The 20,155-nt window shown below is 43.2% G+C and overlaps 1 protein-coding gene across 1 annotated transcript in view; it reads left to right on the forward strand.

Moving 5' to 3' along the window:
- The window catches only part of LOC115807089 (probable E3 ubiquitin-protein ligase HERC1), a 42,560-nt gene that overhangs the window by 12,563 nt on the left and 9,842 nt on the right, over window positions 1-20,155 (forward strand). The window contains exons 19-56 of the mRNA XM_030767950.1: window positions 110-224; window positions 661-787; window positions 1,053-1,263; window positions 1,627-1,924; window positions 2,255-2,339; window positions 2,424-2,472; window positions 2,707-2,945; window positions 3,170-3,361; window positions 3,704-3,824; window positions 4,230-4,470; window positions 4,691-4,861; window positions 5,114-5,250; window positions 5,469-5,566; window positions 5,787-5,885; window positions 6,022-6,189; window positions 6,653-6,892; window positions 7,314-7,397; window positions 7,725-7,944; window positions 8,242-8,533; window positions 8,953-9,740; window positions 10,013-10,214; window positions 11,152-11,309; window positions 11,921-12,004; window positions 12,562-12,769; window positions 12,953-13,080; window positions 13,348-13,556; window positions 13,798-14,066; window positions 14,252-14,304; window positions 14,605-14,802; window positions 15,098-15,272; window positions 15,616-15,865; window positions 16,043-16,259; window positions 16,636-16,886; window positions 17,450-17,577; window positions 17,922-18,046; window positions 18,585-18,800; window positions 19,473-19,600; window positions 19,819-20,018. Coding sequence (XP_030623810.1) covers window positions 110-224; window positions 661-787; window positions 1,053-1,263; window positions 1,627-1,924; window positions 2,255-2,339; window positions 2,424-2,472; window positions 2,707-2,945; window positions 3,170-3,361; window positions 3,704-3,824; window positions 4,230-4,470; window positions 4,691-4,861; window positions 5,114-5,250; window positions 5,469-5,566; window positions 5,787-5,885; window positions 6,022-6,189; window positions 6,653-6,892; window positions 7,314-7,397; window positions 7,725-7,944; window positions 8,242-8,533; window positions 8,953-9,740; window positions 10,013-10,214; window positions 11,152-11,309; window positions 11,921-12,004; window positions 12,562-12,769; window positions 12,953-13,080; window positions 13,348-13,556; window positions 13,798-14,066; window positions 14,252-14,304; window positions 14,605-14,802; window positions 15,098-15,272; window positions 15,616-15,865; window positions 16,043-16,259; window positions 16,636-16,886; window positions 17,450-17,577; window positions 17,922-18,046; window positions 18,585-18,800; window positions 19,473-19,600; window positions 19,819-20,018 — 7,174 coding nt within the window. The remainder of the gene's footprint in view (window positions 1-109; window positions 225-660; window positions 788-1,052; window positions 1,264-1,626; window positions 1,925-2,254; window positions 2,340-2,423; window positions 2,473-2,706; window positions 2,946-3,169; window positions 3,362-3,703; window positions 3,825-4,229; window positions 4,471-4,690; window positions 4,862-5,113; window positions 5,251-5,468; window positions 5,567-5,786; window positions 5,886-6,021; window positions 6,190-6,652; window positions 6,893-7,313; window positions 7,398-7,724; window positions 7,945-8,241; window positions 8,534-8,952; window positions 9,741-10,012; window positions 10,215-11,151; window positions 11,310-11,920; window positions 12,005-12,561; window positions 12,770-12,952; window positions 13,081-13,347; window positions 13,557-13,797; window positions 14,067-14,251; window positions 14,305-14,604; window positions 14,803-15,097; window positions 15,273-15,615; window positions 15,866-16,042; window positions 16,260-16,635; window positions 16,887-17,449; window positions 17,578-17,921; window positions 18,047-18,584; window positions 18,801-19,472; window positions 19,601-19,818; window positions 20,019-20,155) is intronic.

The following is a 20,155-nucleotide window of genomic DNA, read 5'->3' on the forward strand; positions in this document are numbered from 1 at the left end:
CACTCTCTCTTTGAAGCTTTTTGGTCAGGTTTATCTTCAGTATAATTAGACTGTATTAGTTCTCAGGTCACTCTGTGTTGTCCTGTCATTTGTCTCCTGTGTGATGTAGATTGGGATAGTGGAGGTCCAGTGTGTGACTCCTTGTTGGAAACAGCATGTCGCTGCTGTCTGGCTGCTTTACTCAAACACACTGGCCTACAGGACGAAGCCTATTGGCAGGACAAGTGAGTGACCTTCTCTTTCTCTTCTTTTCACTCTCTCTCTCTCTCTCTCTCTCTCTCTCTCTTTCTCTCTCACTCACTTTTGCTCTCTCTTCTTTGTTTTCTTCCTATTTTTTGAAACAGTTTTCATGCTGTGTCCTCGGTCAGTCTTCTGTACACTTTACTCATCCGTTTCACTCCCTTCATCTCACATTTCTCTGCTCAGGTTTTTCATCACTTCCTGTCTTACAATTCATTTGCATGGTGCTGGAACCTCTGCTGGTTTGTTCAGGCTGTGATAGATGACTCAGTTCTAATGACTATGTGTTCTGTGAATGTGAAATGGCAGCTATAAATCAATATAAACATACCTCTTGTTTGGTGGTTGAATAACTTATCACCTGTTTTATTATTCAGACCGATGTGAGACTGTAAAATTGGTCTTTTTATGCTGTGGTAGGTATCAGCCGTGTGAGATGCTGACTGAAATTTATCAGACGGTGTATAAGGTTCGGAGCACGCTCTTGTCTTACAAGGAAAGCACCGCAAGTGCAGCTAACCTTCAAGCATCATCTGCCACTAAACAGGTAATCTGCCAATGCTGAGATCATTTTTTAACTCCAGTGGAGTTATAAATGTGATTAAAATCCTCACTTCTTGTTTGAATGAGGGCAGGGATAGGTTGGTTCTCTGATGAGAAATGTTCTCTTGAACATGAGTACATCAGTCAAATATCTGTCAGTTCTACCCTAATATGTCTACATGTCATGATGATGAACCGCTCAATTCAATTCAGTTCACCTAGGGCTTTCAAATTAAACTTTGTCACAAAGCATCTTTACAGAATCTTAGTCCTACGCTGATTCTTTCTATCTGAAAACCAAACCTATTCAGAACTCTCTGGGTTCCCTGAGCCCCAGCGAGGACCGTCAGGAGCTGGGCACGTCAGGGGAGCAGGCAGGGAGGGAGCACGAGACAATGGGCCAGATGTCTTCGGCTGAGCATAATCAGGATGAACCACCAGAGGAAGAGACCCCCAGCATCAGCAGTATGTACTTGCCCGGTAATCGCACTACTTTATGTATTATAGCTCAAAAACATCACACACACACAGGTTCACTAAACTTTAGGAGATACCCTCATGTTTTTGAACTACATAAGTAGTATGAAAAAGTGTGATAATCACACTCAATTCTGTGTTGTATCCTACACAGGTGTGAGCATGCACATGTGTACAGTTTTCCTCATAATCTTCATTGCACCACTTCTGAGGATCATATATACATCTAGACACTGCCTTTTCTACTTAGACAACCCTGTAGAGTGCTCATGGAACTGATTAAACACATTTTCTTAATTGTTTGTTTCAGAAGAAAGCAAGTAAAACACTCCTTAATATGTGCGTGTGTGTGTGTGTGTAATGTAGAGGTACTGCAGTGTTTTCTTGCTACACGGGAGGCTATGCAGCTCCAGCAGAATGAGACAGTGTATGAGTCTTCAGGGACCAGTACTCTGCCCAGCAGCACTGAAAGCCCTGGTACCCCAGAGAGAGAGCCCCCAACCAGGCAGTGGGAACGTCACCAAGCCTCTGAGGAAGGGCTCTCCTTCCCTGCAGCCTGCCACCAAGTGGTGTCACGCTGTCTCTTCCTGGTGCTGGGTGTCCGACCAGCATGGCAAGAGGAGAGTGAGCCCATAGACGCGCAGACAGAGCGTCACACGACAAGGTTTGTGTGGGGAGCGGTTGGGGCAGACAGGGTACGTTTGTGTTGGTCTCGATAGTTTAGGTCTGTCGGGGACTTAAAGAACTATGAAAAGAAGTGAAATTTCACAAGATAGAGTAAGAGAATTTGGTATATTTAAGTATGTGTGTGCATGTGAGAGAGAAAGAGAAAACAAATACAGTGTCAGTTACAGCAGGAACCTTTAAATAACAACTGCGAAAACTTCTCAAACTTTATTATGTGTAAGTGTTACTCACCGAAGTCCAGAGAAATGTCCTTATCCCGCTTCAATGAGAGGGACCAATGTTGAGCTCACCCTGATTTTTCCAACAGGAAATCCAGCTCCTCCACAGAAGGACTTAGCAGTAAGATGGAATATCGATTTTCAGTAGAGAACAGGAGGGAAACGGAGAGAGAGGTACTCAGTTATCTAATAGCTTTACATTTTTAGGTCATTCAAATGATATAAATATTGCTAATTGTATTTTAATAACTTTGATAGACCTCAGATCAATCAAGGAATTCCTCAGGGTCCTTTAAAAGCAAAATGGGTGAGTTGAAATTTCAAATCTTATTTTTTGTTAGGTAGATAGATAGATAGATAGATAGATAGATAGATTGATAGATAAATAAATGTTTCTGTAATATTTATTTTGCTGTTATACTGAATCGTAATACTCTTTGTCTACCCTCTGTTAATGACCAGTAATGAGTATCAGTACCAGTGCAGGTAGACTGTATGACCTTTGACCCAAACTCGTGTCTCTAACTCATGCTCTGTACAGGGTTGCCTCTGTGTTCTCTTGGCATTATGAAGGATGCATGGGAGCGTTTACGCCAGTGTATAAGCCCTACCACAACTCTGAGCCCAGGTACTGCTGACACACCCATCCTAGGCCAGGTCTACCACTTCCTCTGTGGCGGCCTGGTCAGAACCTCTGCCCTGGTGGAGAGGGAGGTGGGCGGACAGGCCGACCCTAAAGCCATCACTCTGGCGATGGTCCAGCAACAGCAGCGGGCAGAGGTGAATAAAATTAGAGACAGATTTAACACACATATTATTCACTATGTTCACAATTCTTCTGAAACTGATGATTTTTGTAGTTTTCCAACATTCAACCAAAAATCTGCAGACATGGCACCCTGAACCTCTTTTTTTCTCCTGTTTTTTTTTTTTTTTAATATTTTATTTTATTTAAGGATTTTTGACCTTCATGTGAATGGTGTTTTCGTATTTGTCTCCTGTAGGTGCGTTTAGAGGCTCTCTGTCAGGTGTCTTCATTCCTACATGAGATTGAGGGGAAGAGCAGTCTCTCAGCAGCGCCCCCACGCTTCCCTGGTCTTCTGCAGTCAGTGCAGCTCCAGTTTCTCTCTGGTTGCTTTGGCCTGGGGACTTCAATTACAGGCAGCCAACCAAGTGATAAACTCCACCACTACACTGTAAGACATGGACCTGAATGTACTACACAAATGATAACCAGTGTCCCTGGTTGACGTGGATCTGAGTTTACTTGACTAATGATGAGTGATTACACTGGAATTGAGTTTTACATGTTGTATGTTCATTTACAACCCTGTTGCCTAACTTATCATTCAGTCACACTTACGAAGGCTATTCTCACTGTCATTTTTATAGTTACTTCACATATGAAATAATGAAGTAAATGAACATACTAGAGTCAAATCTCTAGACAAATTTAAAACCACTGCTTGCACATACTGGAACAAGTGTGTTTAGAAACCTTTAAATGCTGCTTTTGTACTTTCTGTGTGTGTACTCAGGCTGGGACTCAGTCAGCACATATGAGCACACAGAGAGAGCTGCAGGCTGCAGCACACACTCTTTACCAGCAGGTGGTGCGTGTGCTCCGTCAGAAAGTCATCTTAGAGAAAGAACAGAAAGGTAAGGAACCAGATTCTCTTTACTGTGTACATACACAATGAAGCTACAGCTCAGCTGCACCAATGTCTCAAATGGGGTTGGTGGAGGTACTTTGTATTGGATACACATACACACGCACACACACACACACACACACACACACGCACACACACAGACAGAACCATACTCTTAGAGAGCAAGAATGAAAGATTATGTAAAGACTTGTGTGTAATCATAAGTTATGAACTGCAACAATAACGTTTATTAAAATTGTGATGATGGAGTTTAATCTGTTATTCTGCTGTGGTTATTTTAGTTGTCAATGTCCCATAGATTGCTCATTGCTTAATGCTGTCACTGCCTTAAGATTGATCCAAATATCCCTTAAACAGTAGTAATCTAAAGGCCTTTATATGTTCCTTGCAGAGTCTTACAAGCACTTGCTCCTAGCCACTGTGTTTGCCTTGAACTTCCATTACCAGCCCGTTGATGTGATGATCATCATTCAGAGTGGGATCCTGGATATTCTGTCCACTCTGACAGATAACTCCTGTGTATTGATGAACCAGCGCTGGCTGGCTGCCTCAGTGTCTGGACACATGCTGCTGAGTGGAGCGGTCAAACTGGCTAGTGCCAGACTACTGCAGATACTGGCCATCTCCGCCAGGTAAGAGTACATTACTGAGCTTATGTAGAGGGGAGGGAAGGAATGTTCTAGTTGTTGACTCACTTGGGTAGAGCATTACTGCTGTTATTAAGGGTTCATATTGTTGCATATTGTTGGTTCATATTGAGAAAACTGACACTGCTGCTTTGTATTTATAGTCATAATGTTACATATTTGGGGTGTGTGTGTGTGTATTTGTTTGTGTATTCTCTTACCACAGTTCCTGTGAAGATTCTCTGCCCTTGGATGTTTCTGAAGCGCTAATGGATGTGATGTGTGAACAGCTGCAGGGTCTGTTACATACTGTTCACCAGCAGGAGGCAGTAGAGAGCAATGCTGCAGATGACACAGAACATGACAACACTATCAAGAGGCCCAAACAAGACAGTGAGTCATTAATCTTATTTAGGCCAACAGTTGTCAACACAGTGGACTCTCTCAGTTGTACATGTCAGTTTGGAATGCAAGTCCAACAAACAGTTTCAACTGCACTTAAAGCAACTTGCTGCATAGAAACCTGCCAGTGAAATTATATTTCAGATTTCAAATCACTGGACACCCATACCGTGGTTTTGATCAGAAATTAATTTGTATGTGTCTGTGTGTGGTTGACAGGTGGAGTAGAGATGGTGCACAGTGCCAGGGTTGTGGAGTCCCAGCTTGCTGATTTCTTAGTGTTTCTCAGGCGTATTCTTTCACTGAGGGTGACCAAGACAGTCACTGCCTTCATTAAGTGGATTAACCCACTGATGACCATTATCTCCTATAAGTGTACCTCAGGTAGCACACATATTAGTCACTGTCTACATACTGCCTGTCATCTAACAGGATGGCCAGTTACTTTCTTCCTCCAAACTAACTTCTGTTATCGCACTCTGTCGTCCTGCTTTATAACCGTTTTATTAGCTCTGCACTACAACACATAACTTTACATATATCCTAATCCCAGGGCTCAGTGACATTCTGCATTCGTTTAAACGTGTGTCTTTTTGCTTTAGGTTCACCTTGTTTCCGTAATCTTCGCACTAAACTCTTGGCCTTCCACATTCTGGAAGCTCTATTACCAGCCTGCTCTGAGCCTGCTCAGATCAAACAGGTCAGAGATCGCAAACTCGTTTTCACTTTCACATGCGTTGTCATAGCAGACATATGTGTGCCGTTACATTGCAGTCAAGTATAGCGCTTAGGAATCATCAGTTCATTGCTTTTCAATTAGAGTTAACTTTTGCATGTGAATTTTATGGCCTTTGAATGAAGAAAGTGATTATTTGAAATGTCTTGTTTTGAATATAAATTTTATTTATTTTCTTTGACAGATTGTCGAACAACTGTTTGGGCTTTTGTCCACTTATATGTGGGAGGAACCTTTAGCAACAAAGAAGGATGTAGAAAAAGTGTCTGAAAGCGTAAAGAAGGTATCCATATCTATACAGCATCTCTGGCACAAACATTAAAACTGGTGACATTCAATCTCAAGACAGGCACGCTCTCTCACTCTCCACCTGCCTGTGTGTATGTGTGTGTGTGTGTGTTTTTGTGTGTGCCTTAAAGGAAGTTGACAGTGAGGATGAGTGTATACCTATTGGGGATTTCTCCTTTGACCCACACAAACTGACCTGCTGTTCACTGGAGAGTGGCAATGTGCTGTCCCATGGGTCAGGGGGCAAAGGCTACGGCCTGGCTACTACTGCCATCACGTCCGGCTGCTTCATCTGGAAGGTGAGAGCATGTAAAAAAAAAAATTGCCAAAATAAACACTTGATTTTGTCCAGCTACACACGTTCATTAAAAATAGTCGTGTGACTCAAGGACAGTTCAAAGTACCGCTGTTTTCTGAGCATGTGGATTTTTTTTTTTTTAATCTCAGTGCTTCTCCACTGGGACTACTGCCTGTTGGTTATTTTTGTACAACATGTATTATCAGAGGTTGTGCTGTCTGCCGTGAAACGTTTGATTAATCCAATTTATCATACTGCTTTAAGGCTGGAGCACCCATGAGGAGAAAATTACAACATTTAGCATACTAAGTGCACATGTTTTCAGTATATGGTTTTCATTGTTGTCATCATGTCTTAGTCATTATGAAACCCACACACACATTCTCTGTACATAAAAAATTGATTTGTTCCTTTTACGTAAACGTGTCATGTACTTTAGCCACTCTTACTTCCTGTTTGTGCAGTTCTACATCACCAAGGAGAATAAGGGCAATGAAGGGACCTGTATCGGTGTGTCTCGCTGGCCCATCAGGGACTATAACCACCGCACTACCACAGACATGTGGCTGTACCGAGCCTACAGCGGCAGCCTGTACCACGGAGGGGAGCTGGGCCGAGCTCTACCCTCCTTCACACAGGGGGACACCATCACCTGCATTTTGGACATGGAGGCCAGAACCATCTCCTTCGCCAAGAATAACAGGGTCTGTTCTTAGGGTCTGGATCAGGGTTTGTGTCCCTGCTCATTCTGATTAGTAAACCTCATGAGTCAAGTTCTGTAGCTCAGACTACCTGTCCTCTGATGAGGTATTTAAAAACCTCACAGTGTCCTTATTGTTTTGAATTCAGACCCTTCGTAGTGGGAATTCTAAATGCCTGGTGAACTATTGTGATAAAATGTGTATGGGCTTATTTAAATGGCTTTATGCATTTAATGTAAACACATCAGAGTGCTGGGTTTGGCCTGCACACAGTTGTACTGTTTGGCAGGCTTTGAAACCACTGTCTGAATTTCACAGTCATAAGACAGTTAGGTGGACATAAATGAATTAAATTACATATGGGTGGCCATTGTTGCTTTACTGCATGTACAATATTTAAATGAGTTATTTTCTGTATCCATAGGAGCCCAAGTTGGCTTTTGAAGGGGTGGATGCCACAGAGCTTTATCCTTGTGTGCTGTTCTACAGCAGCAACCCAGGAGAGAAGGTGAGGGCCTTAGTCTCTCTTATTGATTTAGTCAGTGCCTCTGTATTTATGAAGAGAGTCAATGAATAACAAAATCAGTATACAGTGCTTAATGTAAAAGACAGCTGTGAGATGTGACAGCTTGTTCATGTGAACTGTGTCAGTATAATTACTGATTACAAAACCTTAATCCCAGAAAGAGACCCCCTCCCTTGGCCCCTTTCTCTAGTAACATCTGTTATATAATTAACCGCTCAAGACTTGTGTGGCTCAGTCATGTCATTCTTGCTGTGAAACTTAGACAAAGAGGAAATTAGTCTAATGCCTCCTAATGTGACTGGCTGCTAGGTGGCGCTCTGTGACCTTCAGATGAGGGGCATGCCTAGTGACCTGTTGCCAGGGGAACCGTTGTGTAGCCCACGGACCACGGTTCTACTGGAAGCCACTGTTCAGCTCCTCAGACGCCTACATCAGAATGAGAACTGGACCAGACACATTAACCAGCACATGCTGAACAGATTGGGACGCATCACTCCAATCATGACAGAGATAACACCTACGAGACCAGGTTAGGATATGAGCTAATCTAGTGGGCAAGATATATGGAGGATTTTCTGATTAATTTGTTGGAACTAATAACAAGCTTGTATAAAGGAATCACACTATTTTTAAGAGCTTAAGCAATAAAATGTATCAGCAGTTTGAAATGAAATGTTTATGCAAACGGTGACTTCCCTTGAAAACACTGAGGTAATTTCAAAAAAAGGTTTTTAAGAAGACCGCTTGTGATTCAGCAAAATCAGGCAAAAAATGAGAGAAAAGTCCTAACATCTTCTCCTTTTAGGCCACAGCACTAAAGAAGGAGGGGAGGGTGGAGTCATGGAGAAAGAGAGGAGTCAAGGAGAGAGTGGAGCAACTTCAGGGAAGTTTCCAGAACATCTCTCTGGCCCGTCAGGTCTGTCTGAGACCCAGCTTAGCTCCTTGTGTTCTGAAGTGTGGCCTGTTCTGGCCCTCATTGGAGGGGTGGATAGTGGGCTTCGTGCAGGAGGTGTCTGCCTCCATAAGCCTAGCGGTCGAAGAGCTACCCTACTCGGAGTCCTGAAAGCAGGAAGCCCCCTTGCTAAGCTCCAGTGGGAGGAAGCTGACCTCACCGTTAGGTACAACTCTTGAAGACATTGAACACACATAAACAGATATGTGAACACACATACTCGGATACAAGAGTGCTTTGTGAATCTCTGTATGTTATAGCAGTTATTCCCACCCCATAGATAACTCAGCACCATTAAATGTTTGATGATGTAATAATATCTGTATCTGCACTACATCTGTCTTATTTATTTCAATGATCCCGCTGGCCATTCCTTCTATGCATGTCTTTTTTTCTTCTTCTGTTTACCTCTTTCTAACCATTTATCCCTCCCTGTTCACCTTTGTGATCACTTCTTTCATTTTCTGTTGTCTTTTTTTCTCCCTCTCTCCATTTTCTCCTTCTTTTTTGTGTTATTTATCTTGATCTCCTGTCTCCATTCATCTCCGTGTTGCTTGTGTCCGGTTACGGTCCCACTAACTCAAGCTTCCTGAATTCTTGGTCACCCAGCGACACTCCTCTGTCTTCTTTGGAGCCCTGTGATGTGCCTCAGCTGGATGTATCTCGTGTCCAGGGTCTAAAGCCCTCTGTTCTGTTAGACCTCATCCTCCTCACGGGAATCCTGGAAGAACAGGAACCCGAAGTGGGACCTGGAATCGGAGCGGGAACAGCAAAATCTGAAAGAAGCTTCTCCGATGCTGTCTCACGCAGTGACCTGGAACGTCGGCTAGACGAGGACATCGCCCGAATCATGATGGATGAAGAGATGCCCGCGGGGCAAACAGAGGAAGAGAGAAAACAAACAAAAGAAGATGAGCATGGCGAAACACACTCCCCCAAAACCTCCAGGCACTTTTCAGAGGACAACGAAAACACTCCCTGCCCAACAGTACCCTCCCAGCATCACAGACCTGATCTGTTTTCTCTAGAACTCCGTGCAGTGCGCATGTCCTACCTGCTCCTGGGTGCATTAAAATCCCTGGCAGTCATCCTGAGCTGTGGGAAGTTCACAGACCTGCTCCTGGTACCAAAGCCTGACCCCGGAGTTGCGGTGGTAAGCCCTGACCCTGCTAAGGGCTCTGTGTCTGGGGAAGACATTGCAGAGCTGCGATCTGTGCTCCAGTTTGTGGTGAGAAGTATGGTGAAGTGGGCCGTGCGACCGTGCCCCATCAAACAAGCAGTTTCCCTGTCAGACCTGGAGAGGGCACAGGTTATGATCTTTAAGGGTGCTCTAAACAAATTACATGAGGACAGTGGGAGCAAAGACCACAAAGGTATGCAGAAAATGACTTGAGTAATGTGGATGAATTATACCTATATTTGTGTAAACTTGAGCCAGGTATCGAATACAGAAATATTGACTATATTGAAACAATATTTATTATTAATAATAGTCTGAACAAGATTATCCTATCCTCGTGATCTTCATAAGGATCTCTTTATCAGTGGATTTGAGAAATCCTCATTTTGTCAGGTCTAATGATAGGGAGTCGCTTGCCTAACTGTGTTTTCTCTGTGACTGACGCCGTCGTGTGCACTCGTGTAGATTCTGGGGCTCACTCTTCCTCTCAACCGGTGTCTAAGTCGTCCAGCTCCGTCTCACTGTACAGTAACGGCTCTGAAGGAACGGCTATATTCGGTCAGTCTGCCTCCCCATCCAGCAATGATCTGGCAGCTTCACTACTTACAGCCCTGCATGCGGATGGCCTGGAAAACTTTAACCCCTTCCTGCCTATCAACCTACTGCAGTGAGTACTGAGAATCAACGTCTAATGGAACTTCACTGGATGGGTGAACGCTGAGGTCATATAAGCAGCAAAATCTTTACTAACCTTAAATGTTTTTGAATTAGGGTTTGTTACAGTTTTGGTTTAATAGTTTCAACTTGGGTTGAAATGGGATTTTATGAATGTACTTAGGATGGAGGAAACCTGAGTAGAATCAATTTTTAGTAATTTCACATTGAAGAATGACATTTACTAACATTAGCCCACTTATAAATGCTAATTATTTAGCAATCATTTACAATTGTTAATAATTGTTTTTTTATGATAAACTCATCCATGAAAAGTTTATAAATACACATTATTATAAAGTGTTACCATCTAAAATTATAAATAGATTATATTTGCAGTGTTTAGATAGTTCGGAGTATTATCCGGCTGTCTGTGTTTAATTAGCAAAGGTCCCAGCTTAAGTTACTGGGCTGGCAAACACGCATTTTTATTTAACTGTGGTCACTATGTACCACGTGTATACACCCAGTCTTATACATAGATAGATAAACAGCTGTCTGACATGGCTGAGTGTTCCCGCTCCAGATCACTGTCAGACAACAGCATACCTGAGACTCAGTCAAAGTCTCAGAGTCATGTGACTACAGGTAACAGTGAGAGCTCAGGTGAGTGTGTCAGTGTGTTTTTGTTAACTTTCATGTTCTCGACTTCCTGCCCGTCTGCCTGTCTAACTGCCAGCGTCAGTCACTGCCATTTAACAGAGATAAGAAGACATGTGTGCTAACCCACGGGCACAGAACAGACCCCATCTTTCTCTCTGATTTAGTGTGTCCTGTCACAGGTCTGTTGGTGCCTGTGTGCCAGCACGTGGCGGAGTTACAGCTCCTTGCCTGTGCCTGTGTGTGTTTAAGCCTAGCCCTGCTCCTGTGTGTGTCTTGGCTTCTTCTAGGCGGATGGTTTTAGCACGGTTTCCTACATTAGCTGGCCTGGTCCATAACCCCACTCTTCCCCCCGGCCTAAACCTGGCTTCTTCCGCCTGTTGCGAGCCTCTGACAGAGCTCCAGACCAGCTTCCTGGAGCCCTGCGGCCAGACCAGGGCCACTGTGGGTAAGACAAATAGATAGAGATGAAAAAAAAAAAAGACAAAAAATGGGAAGGAGAGGAATGGGAGAGATTGATTTTAAGAAAATAAGAAGATTTGAGTTTGGGAGAGAAAAAAGAAACAAATGAATCATACACAGAATCATGTAAGAGAGAAACAAGAAAAATGGCATAAGTATCGATTTATATTGGCCAACAGAGGCACTAGCTGGCTGTTGCATGAGATGCAACGGCTGTATGTGGCGTTTTTTTGCATTTTACCCGAGTGCTGGAGGTTATGTGTTCTCTTTTGCTGTGAATGGATTTCTGAATGCATGAAATTTAATTTAATTTTATTCTCACCCACACGTGTGAATGACATCCTGTGTTTCACTCTCACCATGAACTCAGACTCTTGACTCAGAATAGTTTAGCCTGGTTATATGTGTGTCATAGCACACTTCAGGTAATCTTCAGGTAATAGAGTTTTGTGATGTATCGTAGAATAAAGCTTAATGAGCCCTCTACTCAGCTATTCTTTCTTGAACACAAAGCTTATCTTTTTTTGTTAATTCTGTCTGAATATGTCCATCATTTTTGTTTCGTTGTGTAAGTTTTGTTTTGTTGTGTAATTCCAGAACACCCCCAAATCTTTGTCCCAGTACGGTTGTTAGAAATGGGCTTCTCTATGAGGCATATCTACAAAGCCATGGAAGCAGCAGGTATCTCAAATAGCTATAACTGTCACAGTTTCATTCAAATCTATTCACATATGCTGTACATTTACTCAGGAGTTAATCGTAAACCTCTACCTTTACATACACATATTCACATGCTTTTCATGGCTGTTGATAACATTACATTATGTTACATTTTGTATTTTAGAAGGCCAGTACATTGATTTTAATTATAACATCTCACTCAATTTTAGATTCAAAAGGGGTCTTTTGCTTTTCCTCTCATTCTCTCCTTTGGAATCACCCTGAGCATCACTGTCTATAAATCAATGGACAATCTGTGTCCGCCTCATTTCTGCCTCTTGTGTGCCCACTACACCCCAGGCTTCTTATCTCCTTCACATTGTTCCAATCCTGACTTTTATTTCTACCATACTTTGAATTTTATGTATGTTTAATCTTTCTTTTCTGTATTCCATGTTTAACCTCTGTAATACATGTTTTTGGAGGTTTTTTGATTTGTTGAATAGGATGTGGATTCATCTGGTATGTGAGATTGTTCCAGTGTTTGTCATTCAGTTCCTGTTTGCCCTCCACTTCAGGAGTCACTGGTGAAGTGGACCCACGCACCATTGAAGTGTTGGCTAGCTGGATGCTGGAACATCCTCTAGTTGAGGACGGGCAGGCAGGAGAGGGTTCGTCAGCAGGGGGCACCGTTGAAACCCCTTCCCCTGAGGGCCCAGAGACAGTCCAGTGCCCTGAAGCTCCAGCTCCACTCACCCTACCAGAGAGCACAGAACCCAGTGAAAGGTGAGTTTAAGAGTCTTTAAGATGCACACACAGTCAGACACACTCTTTCTTGTACATACACACATTTTCATATGCATTTATGGACATGTGAATACATGTAGTTTCAATGCTCAGTTCTTGGTCTTCAATCTCTGTTACCTCCATATGTGTCTGTTCACACGTGTGCGTGTTTTTATCTTGCAGTCTGTTGGCTGGTCTGGATTTGGTAGAGAGGGAGAACTTTCTGGATGTTCATCTGACCCGTAACAGACCTCCTCCTGCCCGTCGGCAGCGTTCTGGTCTCACTCAGAGAACCTCCCCTAGAAGAGCAGGTCAATGTCAGAACAGAATCACTCAGTTCCCCATTCCACTTTTTTTCTGCCCATAAAGACTTTATACTCACTTTCATAGAGTTTTTCAGGCCTCTGTGTTTAAAACATAAACACCCTAGTTTCCACTTTTGTCAGTCATTTCAAACCACAGTGGCAGCATTTTTGTAGGTTAACTAAGTCATTCCTTTCTTATAAACCCATCAATACTGTCACAGTTTAGTAAGAATGTCTCGTTCTTTGGTTTGTATGTTCTTTTATTTGCTTCAGATTCACCATCACCAAATCCGGCTCCAGCACTGTTTCGGCAAGAAGTGGGTGGGACTGACTGGGCGGACCATGTGGAAACACACCCATTTGGAGCAGAGGAGGAGTCTGAGCTAGGTTACATGGATGATCCATATCAGGAGGAAACCTATGAGGAGCTCCTTACACCGGAGTTCATCAGCTCAGAGAGAGATACGTTGTGGTTGGTCGAGGTGCTGACACTTAAATACCTGTACAACTGTAACACCTAATGACATCATGTGCTCCATACTCAAATTCAACATACAACGCATAAAATGCGTGGTACATACTTCTGTAAACCAGTTCAGTGAATCATGAAGCACATGGATTGAAATGATTTCTGTTTGTGGTGCATGTGTGTGTGTATGTGTGTGGTGTGGTGTGTCTGTGTGTTTGTCAATGTGTGTGTGTGCTCGTGCGTGTGTCTTTAAGGGAGGTGAGGAGCACCCAGAACCTCATGAGATGGTGGAGTGCGAGTTGTGCAGCACACTCACACTGCAGTTTAATAACCATATGAAACGGCATCACCCCGGCTGTGGCCAGAGTGCAGGGCGCTGTGGTTACCGTAGCAATGGAGCTTACGTGGATGGCTGGTTTGGCGGAGAGTGTGGCTCAGGCAGCCCCTACTACCTGCTTTGCAATGTATGCAGGGAAAAATACCTGACGGCCAACCTGGGAGAGCATGGCCCCAAGCATGACAGGTGAATGATGGAGAGATATGTCCGGATACAGAAAACAGCCATGCTCAGATATCATACACATCGCTATCACACATCATCCTAGGCTAGATGGTCACATGATTCTGACTTGGTTGTACAGGGGTTTGTGAAATCCTCACTGTGAAACAAACACGGATCCCTACAGAAAATGTGTTTTCTTTGCCCAGGATAAAAGGGGTGGCATCCGATCTGATTGGAAGACTGGACAGCACATCAGACGGTATGAACTTTGAGTCACTAAACTTCTCCGCATGAAGATAAACCTTTACCTGCATTTGCTCTATTTGCTCTTAAGCTCAGGGTCTTTGTCTCTGCTTTTACACTGGTTCTTTTCTGTCCTTTCTGACCCTGCATTCAGTCTTTGACTATAAACAGATTGTGTAGCTTGTTACTGTACATCTTCCTTGATTTAGTATGACTCATGAGATTACTCATGTCTGATTGACTCTGTATTGGTGTGTGTGTATGTGGGTTTGTGCATGCCATCATGCTAAATCTCTGTCTGTATGCATTGGATCAGATGACTGGGAGTTGGAGCAGCAGGAAGACAGTGACACTGACAGGCTGACTGGGCTGGAAGATTTTGAGATTCTGCTGAGGCCTCTGGGTTTGAGTGAGAAGAAACTGGTACCAGACCCAATCCCCTTTACTGAACACGACCCCCTCGGAGCGCTCATCTACGGGCCCCTCAGTGGAGATAAGGGCCTGCTTTATAAAGGTGCATCAAATGTATTTATTTACGTCTACTGGTCTAACTCGGTCCTGCTCTAAAGAAAATACAGGAAATTTATCCATTTAGTACCTAACAACCAAATAAGACCCTAGCTTTGTGAAAGAGACCTTTATGACCTACTGCTTTGCAAAGATACAAAATTATATTAGGGCACAGTATTAACTCTCTAAAATCCATAGATACCAACTTGCTGAGAATTTGACTGAGTTCCATCAGCTTTGACTAAGTGCTTGTTTATGCTGTGGTGTGACATTGTAATTTTCTGTTCTTGCACGCTTAGGCATGGTCAGCACAGAACTTAAGAGTACTTCTGTTCCGTTGAGTCTGGGGGAGCAGGCTGCCTCTCTGAGGGACCCTCAGGAGAGACTGCTCGCGCTGAGGAGAGTGACCTCCACTGCACAGATCCTACTGGCCTACAGCATGGTTATGAGAGCTCTCTCTCAGATCTCCTCAAGGTACTAAGCCACACTCTGATCCGATCAGTCTGCAACAAAGGCATGTTTTCAACAGGCATAAACAGGGCCAAGAAAGAAAATGGCCCTGAAATCATGTCCATTAATAAGCTTTCCATGCTTATACATTCTCTGAATATAAAACATGTGACACTGCGTCTGCGTATGTTTACTTCCCATTGAATTTTATGATTATATAATGTATTTAATTATGCAAGTATGTTGTAAAATTTGTGTTGTTAATATGAGTTAGGGTTAGGGTTAGACTAGATTTCTATTCATGCCGTGCATTTCAGTGATACTAAATTTCTCTCCATCTCCATTATTCTCTCTTTTTTTCTCTCAGTACTTCCATGTGTAGTCAGTCAAGTGGCCTGGAAGCTCTGGGTTTAGCAGATATCCGTATCTTGGTGCGATTGATGTGCCTGGCAGCGGGAGGGAGGGTTCATTCTGGTGCGGAGCAGCAAGGAGTAGGGCGTGGCACCACAACTGACCGCACAGGCTCCACCTTTCTGTCCTTCCTGAGTTCAGCCATCGGCAGTCTGGTTTCTCACAATCCGGTCGCATATAGAGAGCTAGTGGACATCTGCACTCAGGTACACGAATTTCACTTTGTTGGTCTCACTGTCATTCTCTGTTTTTCTGTCTCTCCTATGCTCTCTCCCTTCATCATTCTCTTTCCCTTTCTATCTTTCATTCTCCCCTGTTTGTCAGTCATTATTCATATCTTTGTTAGTCACTTCATCCTATGACATCAGTGCTTTTCTTGTCAGGATTTAATGGCTGCTGCTACAGGCATGAACATCGGGGCTATCACTGATCCACGGCAGGGAGCACGTCTGGCCTCCGGTCTGAAAGGGCTACCACGCGACACCAAGGAACTAACGCCACCTACCTTCCTAGTGACCCAGAGCCTGGTGTCTCTGCTGACAGAGAAGGGCATCCGCTACCGCTACAGCTCTGAGAGATCGGAGTCCACTGAGTCTAGAGGTGAGAAAGCCAGAACAAATGGACAGACACTCAAACTTTTACATTCATTTCTGTTTGTACATGTTCCACATCTGTTCACTTTGAGAACGGATTTTTGGGCATGCTGACATAAATCAGAAACATGTTAATGTTCTTATTCGCGTGACATGGTAATGCATAACACACATAATGTATTGTGATTTAACAATACATACTATACAATAATACACAGAATGCAAAACACAAAATACCTTCATCTGTGGCTTCAACTTGCATATTTTGGAAGGTCTTAACACAGACCAGCGTATATCTTACTGCTCTGAGATAGATGACTAACTCGTCAAATATGATGACTTTGCTCTGATGGCTCTTTCACAAAACTGTCTGTGATTGACAGATGGAGGGAGTCCTCCTGCTACCTCTCAGACACGGGTACGTGTGGGTCCGCTAGAGCTGGCCAATGCTTTGGCAGCCTGTGTCCTCTCTGCCAGACTGACCAGTAGGCACCGGCAGTGGGCGGCCCAGAAGCTTGTCCAGGCCTTGGCGGCGTCTGAAAGAGACAACCCCATACGACCACAGACTTACAGCGACATGGCCGGAGACCTCCGCAAGTGCCATCTGAGAAAACTTGAGGGACATCAGAGCAGAGTAAAGAGACACCTGTTCACCTTTTCTACACATTGTTTTAATGGGTCTGATGTGTGTTTTTAAAGAAATTGCATACGGTTTGTCCAAATACTAGTTGTGACCCTGGTCTCTGATCTCTGTAGTGTTCTGCTCTTTATCAGCATTTCCTCTCGCTTGGACTGCCGTTAATCTGCCTGTTATAAGTATGACCATAGCTAGTTACTCCTGATCTATATTCAACCCCTCTTGAACTCTCACCCTCAATGAATTACTTAAAGAATCTTATGGAGAGAAAGCAGCCAAAACAGTTGAAGAAATCAACAATACAGTCCTCAGTTTGTATTACAATGCTAAACACAGGTATTTGGTTCTCTGCAAATATGTAAATAAGACTTAATTCTTTACAAACCACAAACTTAACAGTTAGTCAGAGAAATTCACTAAAACACTCACTACTACCACTACCTGAAAATGAAACTCTGTGCTATTCCTTTACTGCCCATTTGTCTTTAATATCAGCTGTCCCTATGATTATTGCCCTGTTTTGTACCTGCCTAATCTCTAGTTCTCTGGCTGTGCTGTAGGTAACAAGCTGCAGTTGGAACAGTGACCAGGGCCTGTTGGCCACAGGCTCTCAAGATGGGACAGTCCGTCTGTGGGACATCTCTCAGAACTCAGCTGAGCTGAAACACACACATACTTTCAACATCGGGTCAGTGCAACAACATCACAGCCATATGAACAGTGTCCGGATGCTGGAGAGTCATGCTAATGTTGCCTGCATAAGGGGCATATTTCATGTGATACTTGGCTGAGGTGTGATTACCTTTGGAAGTTACCTTAAAAGGAACCATAATTGCCACCACAATCAATGAACGATGATCCTGTGTTTTGACCAGGATCTAAATCACTTATAATAAGTAGGATAACTATTCTTGGGAGGTTTCGTTACAATCAATGAAAAAACGTTTAAACGTGATGTAACTGTATATAACTGAATTTGTGCTGTCAGCCTCAGTACATGCGACGTTCACTCTATATCCTGTGTTTTCATAGGGAAGAGGATCAGAGCTCTGAGGGCTCAGTTGGAGCTCACTCTCTGTCATCAGTGAGCTGGAGTCCAGGAGGAAAACTACTGGCTGCCTTCCACAGCAAAGTCATCACCATCTGGACTGTCAACGGTGAGATCAACAACCAACACACAGCTTCAGACTCACAAACACACATTCATGTACAATTGAGCAGTGTTCTGAAATTATAAACATTCTCATCATTTTTTCAAAGCTAATCATACACAAATGAATTTTAAATAACACCCAGTTGACCTATTCTCACCATAGCTGAGCATGCAAGGGTAGCATAAGAGAGAAATATTGAACAAGTACTTAGTTACTATCATATTTAAAGATAATAGCCTTCAGTCATTCTACTCCCTTGAGACAAATACAAAGCTGGACTAATCAAATGAAAGTGAGAGAAATATTTCTGTAATTAGGGAATTTATTCCTAAGCGTGATGGTAGCCTGCCAGTGCACCTCTGAACAATAAACTCAACCTCAAGGTTGTGCCAAATGTGTGTGATCTCTGCCATAGAAAATAATTATAAGTCACTGTGGAGGAGAGCACTGGCTAAATGAATACATGTAAATGCTGTACACAAGCCTTACTTCATTTTTCTTCCATGTAACCCTCTCTGTTATCATATCATTATGTTTCCAGGCTCTAAAGGACACACGGTGGCTCAGCCATCGTGGGTTACGGTTTTATCCTGGGTACAGACGTCCACTCCTTTCCCAAGCCAAGGTGCCTCATGCCAGCCAAGCTGTCCTGACAGCCTGCTGGTGGGCCGGTTGGATGGCTCCCTCTGCTGGCTCGAGATCTCAGAAGATCTCCAATCAGACTGCACAGAGCTGACTCACTGCCAAAGAAAAGAGAGTGAGTGGCTGTATAAACAGAATGGCATCACCAGCACTGTTAACTGGTTTTCTTTAACAGCAGCTGCAGAAGAGATTAAAAGGATAAATGAAGATAGGGTGTGAAAAAAAAGAGAAAAGATTGACTGTAACATTAGACATTAATGATCTGTTTCCTGTGTATAATGAGTTGTGTAATTATAATATAACAAATGTTGTAATTAAGCACTGGCATACTGCCCTTCCCACGTAATTACTCATAAATTTGTACACTATCTCCATCTATCAATGTTAAGTACATTTCAGTGATTAGGTAACTGTTATTAAGCACTTAAAATAAGTGAGGAATAAGAACTAGCTGCAGTAAGATTGTTTTAAGTGTAGTGCTGGATTTCAGTGCTTTACCCTCTCTCATCATTTTTGAGGGTTCCAAAAACTGATTGATTTTGTTCAGTTCTTCTTGTTCAGTTCTTGTTGTTGTTGTTTGCTATTCCTGTTTTTCTTCCCTAAAAATGAATGGGGAGCAAAAACTGTCAGTTGTATCCAAGTGTTTGTACTTAACCTTGTCGTGCTGTTATTCATACATTTGCTTTTTGGAGCACAGCTCATGAAGTGCATGAACACTATTAATCGTTGCTTGCAGCCAGTTTGTTTCACTGAGCTTTTTGTATCTGTCTCTCTTTCTCTGTCTCAGCTCCTCACTGTTTGGCGTGGTACAGTGTGGATAAACCCTTTGCTGTGGGTTACCCTGATGGCAAGATCTTGTTGGCTACAGCTGAGCACTATGAAACAGAACAACCTGTATTACTTACTGCTTTTCCTGTGAGTCAAGAACATGCAAACACACACACACACACACACACACACACACACACAGAGTTATGAAACATGCTCAATTAGTGACATTTCACAACACTCACAAATATCCTCAAACTTACTCATCATCCTGCCCACAAAGAAAAATAAAATCGTATGTAGATTTCACTGGTCACTGAGACCAGAGATGGACATACTCCCTTAAGCTTTTGTGATCTCCGCAGGAAAGTGTAAGTGGGCTGAAATGGGATCCCACTGGTCACCTTCTGCTGTCTGTGGGGCGCTCTGAGGTGGTGAAGATTTGGGGCCGAGCAAGCGCAGCGTGGGTGACCCTCCACTCACTCTTCCATGCAGGCACGGTGAACACAGCCGAGTGGTGCCCTCTGGCTGGCACTGGCTCTGACCCTCGCCTAATGATGGCAGTGTGAGTGCAGACTGTTTTTGGGCACATGAAGAGGTTTCATGAAAAGTAGATTTGTAGATTGGGCTGATAGATCTTTTGATGGTAACAAGTAATAATGAGTTAAGCAAAGTGAGTAAAAATACAGATGTTGTTTTATT

This window comes from Chanos chanos, chromosome 3 (genome assembly GCF_902362185.1).
Source record: "Chanos chanos chromosome 3, fChaCha1.1, whole genome shotgun sequence".
Classification (NCBI taxonomy): Eukaryota; Metazoa; Chordata; class Actinopteri; order Gonorynchiformes; family Chanidae; genus Chanos; species Chanos chanos.